At 39.0% G+C, this 22332-nt stretch overlaps 1 protein-coding gene and 1 non-coding gene across 3 annotated transcripts in view; both read left to right on the top strand.

Annotated features, from left to right (window-relative positions):
• Positions 1–22332, top strand: part of RNF130 (ring finger protein 130) — a 143530-nt gene that overhangs the window by 57460 nt on the left and 63738 nt on the right. For both annotated transcript variants that reach the window (XM_059888213.1, NM_001099708.1), the window contains exon 3: positions 8567–8817. In XM_059888213.1, the coding sequence (XP_059744196.1) occupies positions 8567–8817 (251 nt within the window). The remainder of the gene's footprint in view (positions 1–8566; positions 8818–22332) is intronic.
• On the top strand, positions 7225–7319 carry MIR340 (microRNA mir-340). Its single transcript, NR_031208.1, has one exon. It is a non-coding gene; the product is annotated as a microRNA mir-340 (primary transcript).

The raw sequence follows: 22332 nt of genomic DNA on the forward strand, positions 1-22332 counted from the left end.
AAATATTAAAGGAAAAATGACAAATAACATACAAGGGAAGTCCCATCAGGTTGTCACCTACAGAAGGGATAGAAACTCTTCAAGCCAGAAGGGAATGAATGGCATGATATAGTTAAGTGTTGACCAATCATGATACAGTAGTAGTAAGTGAGTAATAGTTACATAATCCCAATAGTAAAAGATGTTTATCAGTTTTCACAATTGATAACCTGAAAAAACAAAAGATAATTACAATTGCAAGTCATAATGGGAACATGATTAACTTAACAGTATAAAATAGTTACATATACAATTTGTATATGACATCATATACAAATGATGATGTCAAGCATAGTGATGTCATAAGTGAAAGTGCATACATGCACATGTCTTCATCCACCCAGTCTGTGTCTTTTGATTAGTTTGATTATTTAATCCATTTACATTTAAGGTCATTTTTGATATGTATAATCCTGTTACCATTTTCTTAATTGTTTTGGGTTTATTTTCTGTAGGTCCTTTCCTTGTGTTTCCTGCCTAGAGAAGTTTGTTTAGTATTTGTTGTAAAGCTGGTTTGGTGGTGCTGAATTTTCTTAACTTTTGCTTGTCTGGAAAGCTTTTGATTTCTCCATCAAATCTGAAGGAGAGTCTTGCTGAGTGGTTTTCTTGATGTGTGCAAAAATCCGAATCTCTCTGCTCATGAGATTCATGGAGACACAAGCACACAGGGCTCAGCCAGGATGTGCAATGTGATTGATGGTGCGATGTGACTGATGGGCCAGCACGGAAAACCCCTGACGTACACCTGCCTGTTCCCTCTGCAACAGCCATTCTAGCTAGACCTTTTGTTGTTCATTCGCTAAGTTGTGTCCACTCTTTGTGATCCCATGGACTGCAGCACGCCAGGCTTCCCTACCCTTCATTATCTACCTGAGTTTGCTCAAACTCATGTCCATTGAGTCAGGTAAGGTGGTCTGGTATTCCTATCTCTTTAAGAAAATTCCTCAGTTTGTTGTGACCCACACAGTCAAAGGCTTTAGCATAGTCAGTGAAGCAGAAGTAGATGTTTTTTAGGAATTCCCTTGCTTTTTCTATGATCCAGTGTATGTTGACAATTTGATCTCTGGTCCCTCTGCCTTTTCTAAATCCAGTTTGTACATCTGGAAGTGCACAGTTCACATACCACTGAAACCTAGCTTGAAGGATCTTGAGCGTAATCTTCCTGGCATGTGACATGAGTGCAATCATATGGTAATTTGAACATCCTTTGGGATTGGAATGAAAACTGATTTTTTCCATTCCTGTGGTCACTGCTGAGTTTTCCAAATTGCTGGCATATTGAGTGCGGCACTTTTAACAGCATCATCTTTTAAGATTTGATATAGCTCAACTGGAATTCCATCACTTCATTAGCTTTGTTCATAGTGATGCTTCCTAAGGCCCACTTGACTTCGCACCCCAGGATGTCTGGCTCTAGGTGAGTGATCACACCATCATGGTTATCTGGGTCATTAAGAGTTTTTTTGCATAGGTCTTATGTGTATTCTCAGAGAAGGCAATGGCACCCCACTCCAGTACTCTTGCCTGGAAAATCCCATGGACGGAGGAGCCTGGTAGGCTGCAGTTCATGGGGTTGCTAAGAGTCAGACATAACTGAGTGACTTCACTTTCACTTTTCACTTTCATGCATTAGAGAAGGAAATGGCAACCCACTCCAGTATTCTTGCCTGGAGAATCCCAGGGACAGAGGAGCCTGGTAGGCTGCCATCTATGGGATCGCACAGAGTTGGACACGACTGAAGCGACTTAGCAGCAGCAGCAGCCTGTGTATTCTTGCCACCTCTTCTTAACATATTCTGCTTCTGTTAGGTCCATACCGTTTCTGTCCTTTACTGTGCCCATCTTTTTATGAAATGTTCCCTTGGTATCTCCAATTTTCTTAAAAAGATGTCTAGTCTTTCCCATTCTGTTGTTTTCCTCTATTTCTTTGCATTGGTCACTTAAGAAAGTTTTCTTAATTTTACTTGCTATTCTCCTGAACTCTGCATTCAGATGGATATATCTTTCCCATTCTTCTTGGCTTCTCTTCTTTTCTCAACTATTTGTAAGGCCTCCTCAGAAAACCGGTTTGCCTTCTTGCATTTCTTTTTCTTGGGGATAGTTTTGGTCATCACATCCTGTGCAATGTTATGAACCTCTGTCCATTGTTCTTCAGACATTCTTAACAGATCTAGTCCCTTGAATCTGTTCGTCACTACATAATCATAAGGGATTTGATTTCGGTCATATCTGAATGGCCTAGTGATTTTCCCTACTTTCTTCAATTTGAGCCTGAATTTCACAATAAGGAGCTGATGATGTGAGCCACAATCAGCTCTCGGTCTTGTTTTTACTGACCATATAGAGCTTCTCCATCTTCTGCTGCAAATAATATAATCAGTCTATTTTCAGTACTGACCATCTGGTGATGTCCATGTGTAAAGTCCTCTCTTGTGTTGTTGGAAGAGAGACCTTTAAAGAAATCTTAATCTCTTTCACTTAAAATATCCAGTGTTCTGCTTTACATATAAAGAGGTCATTGAATTCTTTAGGAATAACTGATGTCACTACCAGAAGTTACTAAAGTGTCTTTGCAGACACTTAATATGGGAATGCAACATTCCTCTGAACTCTTTATATGGGAGATTATTTAAGAGCTTTAAAATTCCTTAGAACATTGGCAACTGATTTGAACTTAGCAAACAAGTTCATCTGTTAAGGCAGAAAACCTGTTAAATGGGATTTTGCACAAGGATGCTGTTTTTTTTGTTGTTGTTTTTTTTTTTTAATAAAACAAACAGGTACGCTTACAGAACAAATGTGGAAAAACTTGCAGTGAAAGCACTTTCTGCACTTGGGGCCTAGTGCCTCAAACAGTTCATTTGCCCCTTTCCGTATCTGCCTTTCTATAGTATCAGCTGCCCAGCTGAATTGGTCTTGCCCTGAGATTCATTCCCAGGAGTGGGGTGACGGAGGCTGTTGAGAGAAGGCTGTTGAGTTTGGTGATTTCTGATACTTGCCAACTGCAGGCACTCCCTGAGCTGAAGTTCAGTCCTCTTGGAAGCCAGGAGGTTTGTGTTGGTCAGCAGATAGTTCTGAGTGTTTCCCATAGTTGTAGGAGAAGTTAAAGAGAAGCAACAGGAGTTCCAAAATTTTGTGGTAGGGACTTTTTGGTTTCCTCTACTTTCTGTGAGTAATAATAATACAAGTAGGATAAGCTGAGTAAACTGTAGATATACTTACTGAGCATCTGCCATGATGCCTGCAAGTAATACCATTTTTTTGCTGACCACATAGAGCTTCTCCATCTTCTGCTGCAAATAATATAATCAGAAAGAAGAGATAGAGGTTCAGAGAGGATAAGTATCATGCTGGAATTCGAGCCTAGACATGAGCCCAAAGGAGCTTAGCTTCATTTGTTGGCCCCCAAATATTGATTTTGTAGTCAGGATTATAGCAGCATTAACATATTTTTCCACATACCTTTGTTTCCCAAAGAAGTGCTAGGTGTTGGGGGAAAAGGGACTCTTTTACAGAAAAGATGCCAACCCAGAAGTTCTATTTATTTAGTAGGAAAAAAAGATAGGTAGAATCATATTGATTACAGAACCACTTTGCAAAAAGTAGAAGATATTAGAAAAGTCACCATTTTACAAATGCTGTTGTAGTAACTGATTCAGGTGGGCATTAGTGGGTACATTAAACGAAGACTTACTGGGGAACTGGATATTCTGAAAGCATCATCTTATAGACTGCCTATTAACTAAAAAGACACAAGTATTTGTTCACAGTAGAGAAAATCTGGCTGATACCAGATTGGCCAAGTGATAAAACTTGCCTTCATCAATAAAGGTAAAACCTGACACATGATGTAGCATGCTAGAAGGACATAGCATCACCTGTGTACCATTCCTACCAAAATATTTACTTTGGAGATATAATGGTGGAAAAACTATCAGACAAATCCAGATGGAGGGACATTTTAAAAATATGTTGCCTGGACTCATCAAAAAGGTCAGTGTTGTGAATGTCCCAAAGTGACCCTGAGGGGTCTGCTTTAAAGCAGAGGAGACTGACAAAGAGACAGCTAAGCACAGCGCCCACAAGACCAGATTAGGTCCTGAGTACTCAGCTAAGCTGAAAGGTCATTGGAAGCAGGCAGAAATAGTTGAATATAGACTGTATATTGCAGAGCAGTGTCATATCAGAGTTCAGTTTCTTGAATGTGATAAATGAATTACATCCATGTTCTTAGGAGATAATACTAAAGTATTTAAGAAGGAAATGTCATGGTGTTTGCAACTTACTGTCAATTGGTTCAGCAGAAACATACAGAAAAGGTGAAGTATTACCTCACTTCAGTTGACAGATCTTTAGTTGACAGATCTAAATAAAAAGTGTGTTTAAGTGTTCATATAGTATTGAAACTACTCTGTAGGCTTGAAAATTCTCAAAATGTAAGAATAGAGTTGTTTATCAAAGTAGCCACGCTCAAGCAGGGGAAACATTCACATTAAAAATGACAAGGGAGAAAGTGTTCAATAAAATAGATGAAAGCAGGGATCACAAGGCTTTTACTTAATTGATATCTCTGGTAAATTAATCCTGGCTACTGAGCATGTTGAAATGAATGGGATTCTGAGGCCATATTCATGATTTATAAGCATTGTTTGCCAAGGGCTTTAATGTGAGAGTGGTGATGAATGTTCCAAATATTTGTCATCTTCCGTTGAATGTCTGTATCATTGCAGTCAAATTAGGTACTTTGCTGTTGTTCAGTTGCTCAGTCATGTCTGACTCTTTGTGACCCCATGGGCTGCACCCTCCAGGCTTCCCTGTCCTGCATCTCCCGGAGCTTGCTCCAACTCACGTCCATTGAGTTAGTGATGCCATCCAAAGGTCTGGTTCTCTGTTGCCCCCTTTTCCTCCTGCCTTCAGTTTTTCCCATCATCAGAGTCTTTTCTGATGAGTTGGCTCTTTGCATCAGATGATCAAAGTGTTGGAGCTTCAGCTTCAGCATCAGTCCTTCCAATGAATATTCAGGACTGATTTCCTTTAGGATGGACTGGTTGGATCTCCTTGCAGTCCAACGGACTCTGAACAGTCTTCTCCAGCAGCACAATTCAAAAGCATCAATTCTTCGGCACTCAGCCTTCTTTATGGTCCAACTCTCACATCCATATATGACTACTGGAAAAACTATAGCTTTGACTAGATGGACCTTTGTTAGCAAAGTAATGTCTCTGCTTTTTAATATGCTGTCTAGGTTGGTCATAGCTTTTGTTCCAAGGAGCAAGCATCTTAATTTCATGGCTGGAGTCACCATCTGCAGTGATCCTGTAGCCCAAGAAAATAAAGTCTGTCGCTGTTTCTATTGGGTCCCCATCTATTTGCCATGAAGTGATGGAACTGGATGCCATGATCTTTGTTCTTTGAATGTTGAATTTTAAACCAGCTTTTTCACTCTCCTCTTTCACCTTCATCCTCTTCCCTTTTTGCCATCAGCGTGGTTTCATCTGCATATTTGAGGTTGTTGATGTTTCTCCTGGCAATCTTGATTCCGGCTTGTGCTTCATTCAGCTCTTATCAGTCATTACTTGATCTAACTGTAATTTTATCCTGAGCTTACATTTTTCCTGCACTGATACTCTCCCCCAAACAGAAACTGGCTTCACAAGTCTTTAAAAGACAGCTTCACAAGTCTTTAAAAGTCAAGTGTCTGAGGCAATCCTTAAATTAGGATCTTTGAGCCGAGATCTCATTTATGGGTGGGGCATGAGGAGGTCATGGACCTCTGCTAAAATTAGAAAGGAGTACACTACCATCAGATTCTCTAAGGGATTTATGAGCTAAAATGGTTGAGAGCCTAGTTCCTTTGCTAGTATTCTGATGATCTGCTATAATTATTTTTCACTTTGTTTGACCAGCGTGTTTTAGTCTCCTTTCCTGTCACTCTTTCCAGGCCCCTGCATTATAGTAGTATTTGGCTCCTCTGTCTAGTCCCTTTAAAGATTCTCCATTGCCCTTTGAGAGCAGTTGTAGTTTTCACGTAATCAAGAGCAGGTGTAAAGGAAAAACCTCCCCTGTGTGTGTCTCCTTTACTACTCACGAAGAAAACTTCACTTCTGACGCTTCTTCCTGGTCACCAAATGTTTGTGGGGTTTTCCCTGTACCAAGTGATTTTCAGCAACTCTAGCTGGGTGTCCTGTAATTCAATTTGATTCTGACAGTATCTGCCTGGTGTTAGCATCAGCTCCCACAGGTGAAGAGCTCAGTCCCACAAGACACCCCAGCCCCCTGGTCACCACTTCAGAAGCCAGTTGGTAGTCTAGTGTTGTCACAAGTACTTCTGACCCACCAGTTGTATGTTGTGGTTCCCTCAACCCCTTCCTTCTGTCCAAAAGTTTGTTAGAATGGCTGATAGAACTCCGGGGGAAATGCAACATTTACTGGTTTATTATAAAGATAAAGGGTAAAAGATACACAGGGCAAAGAGTGTGAGCAGGGGCGCTCTGGCATGCTGTCCTCTACCACTTCTGTGTGTTCACTGGCCTGGACACTCGTGGATCCCCATACCTTTGGGTTTTCATGCAGACTTCACATTTCTAGTCCCTCTTCCTTCCCAAAGGACTGAGAGATGGGGCTGAAAGGTCCAAGCTCCTCATCGCAGTTTGGTCTTTCTGGTGACCAGCCAACGATCCTGCTGCTATCCAGGAGCCCACCAAGATTCACCTCATTAGAACAAAAGACACTACCATCATCCAGGGGATTCCAAGGGATTTAGGGACTCTGTCAGGAACCAAGGTGAGAGACCTAATATTAGAACCAAAGATGCCCCTAGTGCTGTTACTTAGGAAATTGCAAGCGTTTAGGAGCTTTGTCCCAGGAACCAGAAACAGAGACCAATATATATCTTTTCTGTTATTTCACAGCAGAATGTTATTTCCATTTTCTTTGGGAAGTAGACATTAAGGAGCCTTGATGATAGTATATAACTCAATAAATATTGTTGAAAGGATGGTTGAAATAATTAAATATTTCTTTTTCCAAACAGCTTTCCATTGAAATTAGGTGGTGCTCACTTAGTGTTGTTTTAATGAATGAAATTACATGGATCAGTTCCCTTGGCTACCTGTGCAGCTTTCCCAGCTCCTTTTCCAGCTTGAGTCTTCAAGAGGGAGCCTCAGAATTGATTTCTAAAACTGTTTGTACCTGGTGTGATTATAAAGCAATGAGACTGATTGTCATGTGTCGTTTGTGGGATCCGTCTCAGTTACTTTATAGCCATACCTGGTATCTTATACCACAGAATATTGCGTGTTGAACAGCATTTTAAAATTACTTAAGGTTTCTAACTGGAAATTTTAAATGGTTTAGCATCATTTTAGATTTTTTTCTAACTTACTGATCAGAACTCTTATATCTGAAAGATAATTAGATGTTAACTTGTTGCTTTAATTTGCAGTTTCCTTTTTGTTTTAGGGATTTTAATCAGTATTCTGATAAACTGCTTATTGAATTTCTTTTCAGTTGTAAATAGTCTTTGTACATTGTACAAGGATAGTCCTTTCAATTGAATATTATAAATGAAACATATAAACTGGGATGAACAAAAAAGGAACCTTCCCCTAGTCCAATCTACACCTAGGACCTAAGATAGTTTCAGCTGTCACTGATTAAAGATACCCCCATTTGGCATTTTGCTGTTGACACTCTATTATCAAATTTCTGTCCTAAGTCAGTGAAATTATAAAACTGTATATCCTGAGCTTCTGCTTTCTGTTCCTTGTGCTAGTTCTACACACAATAGGTGCTCCATAAATGTTTATAAGAAAAGTTAATGCCAACAAGTACCAACTTGTGTGTTATAAATAACAGTGTTTTTCTCCTTTTCATAAGGAATTGGGGCTCTCTAAAGCACATTTAAGATGGAAAAGGTTTTACAGTGAAACCTGCCGTGATTTTTGTCACATTTCTATTGCCGTGTAATACGATTCCCAGGTGGCTCAATGGTCAATAATCCGCCTGCCAATGCAGGAGATGCGGGTTCGATCCCTGGGTCCGGAAGATTCCGTGGAGTAGGAAATGGCAGCCCACTCCAGTATCCTTGCTAGGGAAAGCCCATGGTCAGAGGAGCCTGGCACTTTTCCTGCTTGGCTACAGTCCACAGGGTCATAAAGAGTTGGACACGACTGAGCAACTGAGCATGATTGCTGTATAATACAATGATTTGCACTATCTCTTGTTACATTTGGCCGATTTAATGGTCTGTCTTTCCAATATAGTTGTAAGACAAATTAATACGGCTTTTACCACTACAGTCATTTTTACGCTTTAAGTGTGTTTGTTTAAATCTTAAGTAGTACACATCAAATTTCTTTTCCCACTTGGTACCAGCATACCCAATTAAAACTTCATTTCATTTGAACCTGCAAAACCTTGCCATTAGCAAAAACTGCAGTAGTTTTTCTAAGTAACATTTTTATATATTTGATATTCTGTAAATTTTAAATGTCACTTGAGTATATATATTTATTTTACATTACAGGCACTGGAGATATTATTGCTGTCATGATTACAGAATTGAGGGGTAAAGATATTTTGAGTTATCTGGAGAAAAACATCTCTGTACAAATGACAATAGCTGTTGGAACTCGAATGCCGCCAAAGAACTTCAGCCGTGGTTCTCTAGTCTTCGTGTCAATATCCTTTATTGTTTTGATGATTATTTCTTCAGCCTGGCTCATATTCTACTTCATTCAGAAGATCAGGTATACAAATGCCCGGGACAGGAACCAGGTGAGCTACCAGTACTCTATAGTGATTAATGCTTACTGGCCGTAATTCATAGACATCTGTTGTAATCATACACAATATGAACATTTTTTCATTAAAAAATGGTCAAAAACATATCTATACAAGTTTTTAAGGCTATTTGAAATACCTAAATGGAGAAATTATTAAGTTTATAGTGATCACTTGGAATATTCCAGGTGAGTGGTTAGCTTAATATCAGAGTGTGATATTCCTAATTCTAGTAATTTGAGAAAATATTGCAAAGTTGCATTTTTAAGCTGGTAACATTTGTTGTCAGTAGCAGGGGAGTTGGAAGGATGAAAGACGGAGACTTTTCACTATATATACTTTTGTTCCATGTGAATTTTTTTCCCATGTGAATTATCTGTCCTGTTTAATCTTAGCCACAAGGCGTTGATGAGGTCAGAAAGGACCAACAGAAGAGATGTATCTGTCTAGTCACCCTGGAAATTATATTGACAAGCACAGCCTAAGTACTGAGTATTAAGATGAATAAAGGCACAGGAAAAACAGTATACTGCCCTGTAGTAAAGGACTTGCAGATGGTTTTCTGTCAGTTTGTTACTTATTAATAGTTTGTTTGATGTGCTATATACAGAATATCTGCCCTGGAGCAGGTGTAGGATGTTAGGTCCCAGTCCTAGGTATTTCTAAGAAACTAAGAAGTAAATACTTTGGCCACCTGATGCGAAGAGCTAACTCATTTGAAAAGACCCTGATGCTGGGAAAGATTGAGGGCAGGAGGAGAAGGGGATGACAGAGGATGAGATGGCTGGATGGCATCACCGACTCAATGGACATGAGTTTGGGTAGGCTCTGGCAGTTGGTGATAGATGGGGAGGCCTGGTGTGCTGCAGCTCACGGGGTTGCAAAGAGTTGGACACGACTGAGAGACTGAACTGAACTGAAGAAGTAAATAGTGTGGAGCATGGTTTGAAGCCAGTTTTTTTTATTATTATTTTTGGCTGCATTGGGTCTTTGTTACTGCACATGGGCTTCCCTTTTGTTGCAGTGAACTGGGGCTACTCTGTAGTTGCAGTCCATGGACTTCCCGTTAGAGTGGCTTCTCTTGTTGAAGAGCACAGGCTCTAGGTACATGGGCTACAGATACATGGGCTCATTAGTTGTGATGCATGGACACGGCATGTCCAGGAAGATTTCACATGGCGTGCCCATGCATCACAACTATTGAGCCCATGTGCCTATATGGTACATGTACACAATGGAATATTACTCGCCTATTAAAAATAATGCATTTGAATCAGTTCTAATGAGGTGGATAAAACTGGAGCCTATTATACAGAGTGAAGTAAGTCAGAAAGAAAAACACCAATACAGTATATTAACGCATATATATGGAATTTAGAAAGATGGTAACGATGACCCTGTATGCAAGACAGCAGATGTAAAGAGACACAGATGTAAAGAACAGACTTTTGGACTCTGTGGGAGAAGGCGAGGGCGGGATGATTTGAGAAAATAGCATTGAAACATGTATATTATCATATGTGAAACAGATCGCCAGTCCAGGTTCGATGCATGACAGGGTGCTCAGGGCTGGTATGCTGGGAGGACCCAGAGGGATGGGATGGGGAGGGAGGTGGGGGGGGGGCGGTTCAGGATGGGGAACACATGTACACCTGTGGCAGATTCATGTGAATGTATGGCAAAAACCACCACAATATTGTAAAGTAATTAGTTTCCAATTAAAATTTTAAAATTAAAAAAATTTTTTATATAACATAATTCTCTATTCAGACAGAGCACCTGTAAATCCCTGTAGGGGATGGTGCAAGGTGGGGGTGTGTAAAATTTTCATCCTTCCTCATTCTAGTGAAAAGAAACATAGACTTTGGTATGGAGTTCAAACCCTGACCTTACTGCCAATTTGCCACAGTCCCTCTTGCAGTTTATATAGCTTCTCAACTTGTTTCTGCATCTGAAAGTATGTATAAAACATCTGAAAAGTATAATTTATTGAACATTTGTGTGCCAGGCTCTGTGCAGCATCCTACATCTTTGAAACTTTTATCATGATAATTTTTATTATTTGTGATTTCAGGCCTACGGAAAGTTGTAAAAATAGTATAAAGTATTTTCTTGCCCAAATTGTCCAGCTGTGAACATTTTACCTTGTTTCCTTTTCTATGTGTATCAGTTCAGTTCAGTTCACTTGCTCAGTTGTGTCCAACTTTTTGCAACCCCGTTGACTGAAGCATGCCAGGCTTCCCTGTCCATCACCAACTCCCGGAGATTGCTCAAACTCATGTCCCTCAAGTCGGTGATGCCATCCAACCATCTCATCCTCTGTCATCCCCTTCTCCTCCTGCCTTCAATCTTCCCCAGCATCAGGGTCTTTTCCAGTGAGTCAGTTCTTCACATCAGGTGGTGAAAGTATTGGAGCTTCAGTTTCAGCATCAGTCCTTCCAAAGAATATTCAGAATTGATTTCCTTTAGGATGGACTGGTTGGATCTCCTTGCACTCCAAGGGACTCTCAAGAGTCTTCTGCAACACCACAGTTCAAAAGCATCAATTCTTCATCACTCAGCTTTCTTTATGGTCCAACTCTAATATCCATACACGACTACTGGAAAAACCATAGCTTTGACTAGATGGACCTTTGTTGGCAAAGTGATATCTCTGCTTTTTAACATGCTGTCTAGGTTGGTCATAGCTTTTCTTCCAAGGAGCAAGTGTCTTTTAATTTCATGGCTTCAGTCACCTTCTGCAGTGATTTTGGAGCACAAGAAAATAAAGTCTGTCACTGTATCCATTGTTTTCCCATCTATATATAATTTTTTAAGAACTGAGAGTAAATTTGGGATAAGATGCCCTTTTACACTTAAATACTTCATTGTATATTTTCTAAAAGCAAGAACATTTTCTTATATAGCCACAGTATGATTATCAAGATAATGAAATTAACACTAATATCATTGTCTGATCTATATACCTTTTCTAAGTTTTGTAAAATTGTCTTAATAATGACCTTTATAGAAAAGAAAACCCTGGATTGGTCCAGTCAAACTGTTTGTTGTATTCAGTTGTCATGTCTCTTTTAACCTGTTCATGACATTGACATTATTGAAGATTATAATCCAGTTGTTTTGGATTTGAGCTTGTCTGATGTCTGTTCCTTCATGATTAGGTTCAGGTTATCTATGTTTTTGTCAGAAATACCTCCCAGGCCTTTACATTTATTAATTTTTCATTTTGAGATAGTTGTAACTTCACATACATTTATAAGAAATAATGCAGAGAGATCCCAAACACGCTTCACCCATTTCCCCCTAGATGTAAAATCTTGCCTAACTATAGTAAATATCACAACCAGGATATTGATGTTGATACTGATAGTCAGATTTTTCCAGTTAAACTTGTGCTGGAATGTGTGTAGTTCTTTGCAATTTCAGGTGACCGCCTCCCAGTCCAGATATAGTCCTGTTATCACAAGGACCCTTTGTGCAAATTCTTTGACAGTCAGCCATAGCCACCTCCCTCTCTCCTGCACTGTGCCTAGCCCCTGACTACACTAGTCTGTTTCTCCACTATAGTTTTGTTGTCTCAAAAATGCTATATTAATGGAATCATAGAGTACTTAACTTCTAGAGTTTGGATTTCTTCATCTAATACATTCCCTTGAGATCGTCCCAGATTGTATGTATCAGTAATTTATTTCTTTTGTTGGTGACTAGTATTCTGTATCTTGGATGTACCATGACTTGGTAACCAAGTTATTTCCCATTTTGGCTATTATAAATAAAGTGACTATGAACATTCGTGTACAGGTTTCTGCATGAGCATGAGTTTTCATTTCCCTGGCATAAATGTTCAGTAGTGGAATTTTTGAGTTACTTTGATAGGTACATATTTAATTTTGTAAGAAATTGCCGTTCTTTTCCCAAGCGGCTGTACTGTTTTACATTCCCACTTCTTCTGCATCCTTGCCAGCATTTGGTGTGGTCACTATCTTTCATTGCCGCCATTCTGATGGGTGTACAGTGACATCTCCTCTGTGATGTTAGTCTGCGTCTCCCGAGTGACTGGTGGTGTCGGCCGTCCTTCACCGCCAGACGCCATCTGCATGTCCTCCACAGTGAGACGGTTTCTCTTTTACCCATTTCTACTGCATCATTTCTTACTGTGGAGTTCTGAGTGTTCTTTATATATTCTAAATACAAGTCTTTTGTCAGAATTATGGTCTGCAAATATTTTCTCTGATGGTCTTTTGAAGAGCAAAATTTTTAATTTTGGTGAAGCTTAATTTATCAGTGTTCCCTTTATGAATTGTGCTTTTTCTGACAAGTGTAAAAATTCTTTGCCTTACCCTGGATACCAAAGATTTTCTAATACTTTTCAAAAAGTTTTACATTTTGTATCTGACCCATTTTAAATTACATTTTATATACAGTGTGAGGCTTAGATTGAGGTTCCTTTTTATACTTATGTCTGTCCAATATTGCACCTTTGTCAAAAAACTCGGGCACATTTGTGTGGGTGTATTTCTGGGTTTTCTGTTTGACCCATCCATTGTCTTGTGTTCATACCACACTGTCTTCTTTCTTAAGCTATATATTATGCCTAACTATTGGGTACAGTGATCCATCCCATTTTATTTTCCTTTTCACGATTGTTTTATCTATTCTAGGTCCTAGAGTCTTTTCATACAAATTTTAGAATAAGTTTGTCTCTGTCTCTACCGAAAAAAAAAAAAAAAAAACTTGCTGAAATTTTGATGTGAATGCATTAAACCTATTGATTATTTGAGGAGAATTTATATATTTATCATGTTAAATCTTTCAGTTCATGAACTTTGTTTTTCCATTTTTTTAGGTCTTTTTTCCCCTTTTAATAGCATTTTATTCTTTTCAGCATACAGATCCTCTCATGTTTTGTTAAGTTTATACCTAAGAATTTTGTTTTGTTTGGAATGACTATAAAAAGTAATGTAATGGCAAATGGACTCTACATGTGTTTTTACTTTCAGGTTCCACATGTTTATTTTAAGAATATCAAATATGATTGAATTTTGTATATCAGTTTTGTGTTCTGCAGCCTTGGTAAACTCATTTATTATTATAAATTGCTTGGGGTTTTCTTGTTATCTGCTGTTTTCTTGTTATCTGCTTCTTATCTGCTGTTTTCTTGTTATCTGCTGCTTGTTATCTGCTGTTTTCTTGTTATCTGCTTCTTATCTGCTGTTTTCTTGTTATCTGCGCTTGTTATATGCTGCTTGTTATCTGCTAGACAATCTTGTTATCTGCTGCTACTGCTGCTGTTGCTAAGTCACTTCAGTCGTGTCCGACTCCGTGCGACCCCATAGACAGCAGCCCACTAGGCTCCTCTGTCCCTGGGATTCTCCAGGCAAGAATACTGGAGTGGGTTGCCATTTCCTTCTCCAATGCATGCATGCATACTAAGTTGCTTCAGTTATGTCCGACTGTGTGACCCCACGGACAGCAGCCCACCAGGCTCCTCTGTCCACAGGATTCTCTACGCAAGAATACTGGAGTGGTTTGCCATTTCTTTCTCCAAATGTTATCTGAAAACAGTAACTATTTAAATTGTTCCTTTCCAGTTTCGGTGCTTTATTTCATTTTCTTGCCTTATTGCAATGGCTAGAACTTTCAGAACTATGCTGAGTAACAGTAAAGGAAAGTGTGGGCATCCTTGCCTGTGCCCAATCTTAGAAGGAAGGATTCAGTCTGTTGTTGTTAAGTAAGTTAATATGTGGATAACTGTCATGTTTCTTACCAAGTTGAGGAAGGGTCTCTCTGTTTCTAGTGTGCTGAGAATTTTTATCACCAGTGGGTGCTTGACTTTGTCACATGCTTTTTATGCATCAGTTGATGTGATCATATGATTTTTTTGTTTTCTTCTTTAGCCTGTGGTGGATTGCATTTGTTGATTTTTGAATGTTGAACAAGCCTTGCATACCTGGAATAAACTGTACTTGGTCTAGTCTTATATACCTGGAATAAATCCCACTAGGTTATGGAATATAATTTTTTGTGCATTGCTGGATTTGATTGGCTAGTACTTGGTTGAGGATTTTGGTATCTTAAGTTCATGAGAGATACCGGTTTGTAGTTTTGAGGGAGAAGCTGTAAAAACTTAATGTCTTTAATGGTTAAAAGAATGTTTAGGTTGTGTTTCATCTTTTTTGGGGATTTTGAGAAATTGGCCCTTTTTTTTATATATTGTCATACTTATGAACGTAAAATTGTTCATAGTACTACTCCCTGTTCTTTTAATGACTGCAGTGTCTGTACTGATAGTTCATGCTCATTACTGATTTTAATTATTTGTATCTTCTCTTTTTATCTTCGTCAGTCTTTTGAGAAATTTCTTTTTTAAAAAATTTATTTATTTTAATAGGAGGCTAATTACTTTATCATTCCAATCCCAAAGAAAGGCAATGCCAAAGAATGCTCAAACTACCACACAATTGCACTCATCTCACACGCTAGTAAAGTAATGCTCAAAATTCTCCAAGCCAGACTTCAGCAATACATGAACCACGAACTTCCAGATGTTCAAGCTGGTTTTAGAAAAGGCAGAGGAACCAGAGATCAAATTGCAAACATCCACTGGATCATGGAAAAATGAAGAGAGTTCCAGAAAAACATCTATTTCTGCTTTATTGACTATGCCAAAGCCTTTGACTGTATGGATCACAATAAACTGTGGAAAATTCTGAAAGAGATGGGAATGCCAGACCACCTGACCTGCCTCTTAAGAAACCTATATGCAGGTCAGGAGGCAACAGTTAGAACTGGACATGGAACAACAGACTGGTTCCAAATAGGAAAAGGAGCACGTCAAGGCTGTATATTGTCACCCTGCTTATTTAACTTCTGTGTAGAGTACATCATGAGAAATGCTGGGCTGGAAGAAGCACAAGCTGGAATCAAGATTTCCGGGAGAAATATCAATAACCTCAGATATGCAGATGACACCACCCTTATGGCAGAAAGTGAAGAGGAACTAAAAAGCCTCTTGTTGAAAGTGAAAGAGGAGAGTGAAAAAGTTGGCTTAAAGCTCAACATTTCAGAAAACGAAGATCATGTCATCCGGTCCCATCATTTCATGGGAAACAGATGGGGAAATAGTGGAAACAGTGTCAGACTTTATTATTTTGGGCTCCAAAATCACTGCAGATGGTGATTGCAGCCATGAAATTAAAAGACACTTACTCCTTGGAAGGAAAGTTATGACCAACCTAGATAGCATATTCAAAAGCAGAGACATTACTTTGCCAACAAAGGTCCGTCTAGTCAAGGCTATGGTTTTTCCTGTGGTCATGTATGGATGTGAGAGTTGGACTCTAAAGAAAGTTGAGCGCTAAAGAAAGCTGAATGCCGAAGAATTGATGCTCTTGAACTGTGGTGTTGGAGAATACTCTTGAGAGTCCCTTGGACTGCAAGGAGATCCAACCAGTCCATCCTAAAGGAGATCCGTCGTGGGTGTTCATTGGAAGGACTGATGCTGAAGCTGAAATTCCCAATACTTTGGCCACCTCATGCAAAGAGTTGACTTGTTGAAAAAGACCCTGATGCTTTTAAGGGAGGGATTGGGGGCAGGAGGAGAAGGGGACGCCAGAGGATGAGGTGGCTGGATGGCATCACCAACTCGATGGACATGAGTTTGAGTGAACTCAGGGAGTTGGTGATGGACAGGGAGGGAGGCCTAGCATGCTGTGATTCATGGGGTCCCAAGGAGTTGGACATGACTGAGCGACTGAACTGAATTACTTTATTGTAGTGGTTTTTGCCATACATTGACATGAATCAGCCATGGGTGTACATGTGTTCCCCATCCTGAGCCCCCCTCCCAGCTCCCTCCCCATCTCATCCCTCTGGATCATCCCAGTGCACCAGCCCTGAGCACCCTGTCTCATGCATTGAACCTGGACTGGCGATCTGTTTCACATATGATAATATACATGTTTCAATGCTATTCTCAAATCATCCCACCCTCACCTTCTTAATTTTATTGATTCTTTTTAAAAACAAGTTTCCTTGAATTTTAAAAGATAGGAACTTGGATTATTTATTTGAAAACTTTTCTCTTTCTCTTGTAAGCATGTACTGTTGTTTTCTCTCATCACTATTTTAACTGTGTCCCATATGCTTTGATATCCTTTATATTCATTCAACTTTATGTAATTTTTTTCTTCTGAGACTTCCTCTTTGACCTGTAATACACACTTATTTAGAAGTGTTTTATTGAGTTTTCTCTTGTTTGAAGATTTTGCTACTGTCTTAGTGTTACTGATTTCTAATTAGATTTCATTATGATCAGAGAAATACTCTGTGATTTCAGTTCTTTTAAATTTGTTGAGGTTTGTTTTATGGTCTAAGATCTAGTCAGTTTGGATGAATGTCTGATGGGTGCTTGGGGAAAAAAATGTATATTCTGCTATGGGGTAGAATGTTTTATAGATGTCGATTAGATCAGTACACTCAGCTTGCTTCTAAGAAGTCAGGGAGAGGGAGGTTCACTTTCCCAGTGGATCCTGCTGAAACCATTGTGGGAAGAGAGGTGCAATTTTTCCATTGGTGTTTTGCTAGAGTAAGATGTGTGTAGCCCACTCTTCCTGGTACTTTAGCTTGGGGAAGCAGGCTCTTTTTTTGGACTAGGGTAGGGGAGGGGATCTGTTCCTGTTGGGAGTACCAGATTGGAGGTTTCTGCAGCATCTTGTGTGAGACATATGAGGCCAGGAAACTCATTACACAGCATTCAAGTCTTAAGGCCCCTAGGCAGCTCACCTTCTCTACCTTTCAGAGACTTACTATGCTGATTTGTTGTGTTTTGTCCAGGGCTTTTTAGGTATAGAGGGGTGCACCTTGGAATAATGGGGCCTGTCTGTCGTAGGAGAACTGAGAGTTCCTATAATATCTCACATGATTTTTGACTTGGATATAGGTGATTTGAAGTGATAAAGGGATATTAGATGAAAGGGTTAACTGATCTAAAACTATGACACTTTCATAGAAAAGATTATTAGATATGCATGTATAAAATAAAGTTTACAGCCTTAAAATAGAATGCACCAATTTGCTGAGATTTTTGACAGAATGAATGCATGCTAAGTCACTTTAGTCGTGTCTGACTGTCTGCGACCCCATGGACTGTAGCCCACCAGGTTCCTCTGTCCATGGGATTCTCCAGGCAGTAATAACTGGAGTGGGTTGCCATTCCCTCCTCCAGGGCATCTTCCCGAGCCAGGAAAGTCTCTTATGTCTCCTGCATTGGCAGGCAGGTTCTTTATCACTAGCGCCACCTGAGAAGCCCTTTTGACAAAGTGAATAGCCATAAAATCGAGTTCTGATGAAATGGAGGGATACATAGTCAGATCAGCACTAACAAGTTGACAGCATTTATTTATTTATCTTCAAAGCACCTGGCAAGAAATTCTATCCAGTGATATTTGAAGAAAATAGAAGTCAGCTGAAGCTCTTCAGCTTCTTTGAAGGGCAGAAGCATAGCACTGAAGTGTTCTTTTACCCACCCTCTTTAACCAGTGATGTTACCTTCTTTTTTAAATTGAAAATTTTAACCAATATAATATATGGACCTGAGTTTTAAGAATAAATGGTACTGCAGAGTTTGGTTCCTTGCCTAGTCTTTTCCTCCTTCTAATTCTTGTTTCTCAGCAACAACTCTTTCTCTCAACTCTTTCTCTCTTCCTTCTGTTACTAACCTAACTAACTAGCATGCTGTACTCCTTTTAAAAAATAAATTTAAAGGTGTCTTTTAAATGTATTATTGCCATTATGGAAAACTAAAAGTAAAATGCTCAAGAGTAGTTCTAAAAGGGTGTTCTCTGCAAGCAAGCCCTATATTGTTGGTTTGAAGGTAGTGCTTCTCAAGGACTTTTGAAAAAAGCAGATTGTTTACCCCAGGAGCCTGCTCTTTAGTAGTACTTTAGTTAGCACCCAGCATGTGACCTGTGTGTAATGAAGGAGTCAGCACAGTCACCATCTGGTGTGCACCGCAAACGGAAACTGGCTTTGTGGCTGACTGCACACAGACTTCCTAAGCATTCTTCCCCAGACTGTATAGCGGGGTCTGGTATTCTGACCTTTGTTCCTCCTTCTGTTTTTTCCTAAGGTTGAGAAGCAAATTTGATGATGTTTCATGTGGCTTGAAAAGCTTAGCTTGTTAAAGTTAAACACAAGCAGTGGCGGCAGCACCTCAACTGGTTGAAACCTTTCATTATTTTAAAAGAGAAACCAGAACTGTTAGCAGAGAACAAAAAGTAAGCTTAGCGAGAGCCTCGTTTTCTCCCACAAACTGTCATCGTGAAGCAGTTCTTTCTATAGAATATGCTCTTTTAAAAAGAAGTAGTTAGATTGTTAAGTGAAATATGAACATTATCTTGATTTCCGAATGGATTACTCTCCTCAGTATCATATAAGTATGATGACACCTGGTGCATGGCAAGTTTTGTACATTGTTTTCAATGTGTTATTGTTATTATCTAAATATTATTGGAGAGAACAGGGAAAGCAGATAAAACCAGTATATAAGCTTGTGATTAAAAAAAAAGAATATGCTACCACAGAGAGCCATATGTTGTAAATAACTTTCTAAGCACAGTGCAGTGTACACAGTTGATGCCGTTTTACATGTGAGATAAGAATCTCATGCTTTGGCTTTTTAGATCGCTTCTAGATACCTGTGGTTGCTCTTCCTGAAAATTAGTTAGAATACATCTGAATACAAACAGATCAGATGATGGCTAATGGTAAACTCAAATGTCACCTTATAATAAGACAGTGATAGTTATTTCACATAAGAGGACAGATATGTGGTATGTTTTATTGAAAGGGTACTTAAACTTTTTCACAATTACATAGTTAATACTGTACCCTTAATCTCAAAGTGGTCGAGTTTGACAAACCAGAACAATAAAACTTTTATTTAACTGTTGAGGAATAAGGTAGATATTAGAAAAAAATTCCATAACCTAGGACTACTGAGTTTAGAAGACCTTCTTATGAAACTCCTGGTGAAAATGCATATGGTTTCCAAGGTACTTAAAACTCATTAAAGCTTCTCACCAAAATGTGTATACAGTATTCTTAGACTTCCTACATATCGCAAGGCTACTGAAGGTGAAACATGCTTTTGTTGCCCATTTTTATCTTGGAAGATAGCTAATTGGAAAATGGACTTGTGTGGGAGAATATGGATGTGTATTGAATATTCTTCAGAGGAAGGCTAGTACTTTGCATGCATAATCTTTGAAAATGGTGGGTTTGAAAAGTCTTTCCCATCTAGATTAGAGGGGGAGAAGTTGCATACTGTCAAGGTTTTTCCCATAGGAATAGATTATGTAGTCAAAAGAGACAGATTTCTTCATTATTGGATGGTAGATTGAATTTTATTATGTTTTTTAGGGACTAATAATTCCAGAAGAACTGGAAAAAGGAAAATAGATCTTTGAACTGAGAATGTATTATTTTACCACTTTTTAAATACATTGCAAGTTACTTTAACTTCTTTTTCATGTCCTGCTATTCTGATCAATTTACGTTGATAAATACCACTTTCCATATTCAGAGACTATATACTTTCTAAATGTTATATCAAAGCTTAAGACTTTGTTTTCCTAGCACAAAATATTCTTTTGAGATCAGAGTGTTTCTGAGACATTCAGTTCTACATCCTTGGCATTTAGCATAGGGCCTGGCATGTCACAGTATCTCAGTAAATGGCTTAAATGAATTAAAGAATAAGAGTGCATTCTATTGGAAAGGCAGACATGTGTAATCAAAATACTTTGTGTTTAAGATTTATTCTTTTGGGGCAGAGTGATATTACTAGAGTGATATCACAGAGAAGGTAGTGACATTTGAGCTGAATTTTAAAGGATAAGACTTCATCAGACAGAAAATGGGCAGAAAGGCAAAGGGATTGTTTTCCACAGAGCTGTGGGGAGCTGACAGGAGAGACAGCAGAGTTGAATCACATCAGAAAAAGGGAGGAGACCTAAGACTGAACCTATCCTGGATGAGCACATTGACTGGAAGATGAAGGGCTTGACTCTCGTGCTGAAAGATTCAGACTTTAGTCTAGAAGCAGTAGGAGTCATCAGCGGGTTTTTGTTTTTGTTTTTTTTCTGTTAAGGACAGGCTTAGGGGAAAGAGTTCCTAAAGAGGAAAATATTGAAGAACAAAGGAAAATAATATTAATAAAACAAAGTTATGTACAGAGCCGGGAGAAGAATTAGGCCACAGACAGGTGGTTACCTTGGAAAAGCATTGGGGATGTTTCTTTTCAGAAAAAAAGGGAAAAGGTAATAGTGATGAGAGAATGAATGAAAGAAGGTGCTTTCAGTTACTTTAATCAGGGAAAAATTATATTTACAGCATCTAGATTTCATCAGTGTCTAAAAGAAGAAAATCCAATTATCTGCTAATGCTGACCTAATTCTGAATCTGTGGGAAAGTTCTGATGATTGAAACAGAAACCTGAGATGAGTCTCATTAAAGTGACCTATCATCAGTCCACTGAGAACCGTCTCATTGTGAACAGATTATTCCTGTTAAGTGAAGCAGTATGAGTTGTTTAAATTGTTTTCTACCAATTTAAACCTTTTGGACACACTGAATCCATATGTAGAATACTGTTCACATTATTACTGATGTCTTTACACAAGTGAAATAAGTAATTATAGCCCTTGATGATCAATATCCCTTCATATTTTATAAATGGGAAATCTTAGGCATTTAGGATGGAAAAATGAACTGGGCTGGAAAGTCAGGAGACCAAAGGTTCTGGTCTCAGCACTTTTACTAGCTTTAGGTAAATCACCTCACTTCTCTCTGGCTTTGGATTTTCTCCTTTGTAAAATAATACATCCCTCTGTGGTTTTGTCCCATTCCATAATATTCCGTATGTGATGAGGTGGAAACTTGAGTAACCTTATTACCTAAAGTACAGAGAATATGAGTGAGTGGGTAGAGGGTTATGGGAAATGCTTTGGAGCTAGGGTTGCTATTTTATACTTAGGTTTTGTGTGTGTGCTCAGTTGCCTGACTCATTGCCCACCAGGACTATAAACCCACCAGGCTCCTCTGTACATGGAATTTTCCAGGCTTGAATACTGGAGTGGGTTGCCATTTCCTACGCCAGGGGATCGTCCTGACCCAGAGATCAAATCTGAGTTTCTTGCATCCTGTGCATTACTGGTAAATTCTTTACCACTGCACCGCCTGGGAAGCCATACTTAGTTTAGTGAGTCTCAAACTGCAGTATACAAAAGAATGGTATGAGGACACTTTTCTCCTCCCCCTCCTCTCCTCCTTTTCCTCCTCCTCCTCCTCCTTCACTTTTAAAAACTGCAAGTTCCAAATACACCTCCCCGCTCCAGCAAAAATACATAGAACTATATCCAAAAAAAGGTCTCAATGACCCAGATAACCACAATGGTGTGGTCATGGACATCCTGGAATGGGAAGTTAAGTGGGCCCTTGGAAGCATTA

This window comes from Bos taurus, chromosome 7 (genome assembly GCF_002263795.3).
Source record: "Bos taurus isolate L1 Dominette 01449 registration number 42190680 breed Hereford chromosome 7, ARS-UCD2.0, whole genome shotgun sequence".
Lineage (NCBI taxonomy): Eukaryota > Metazoa > Chordata > Mammalia > Artiodactyla > Bovidae > Bos > Bos taurus.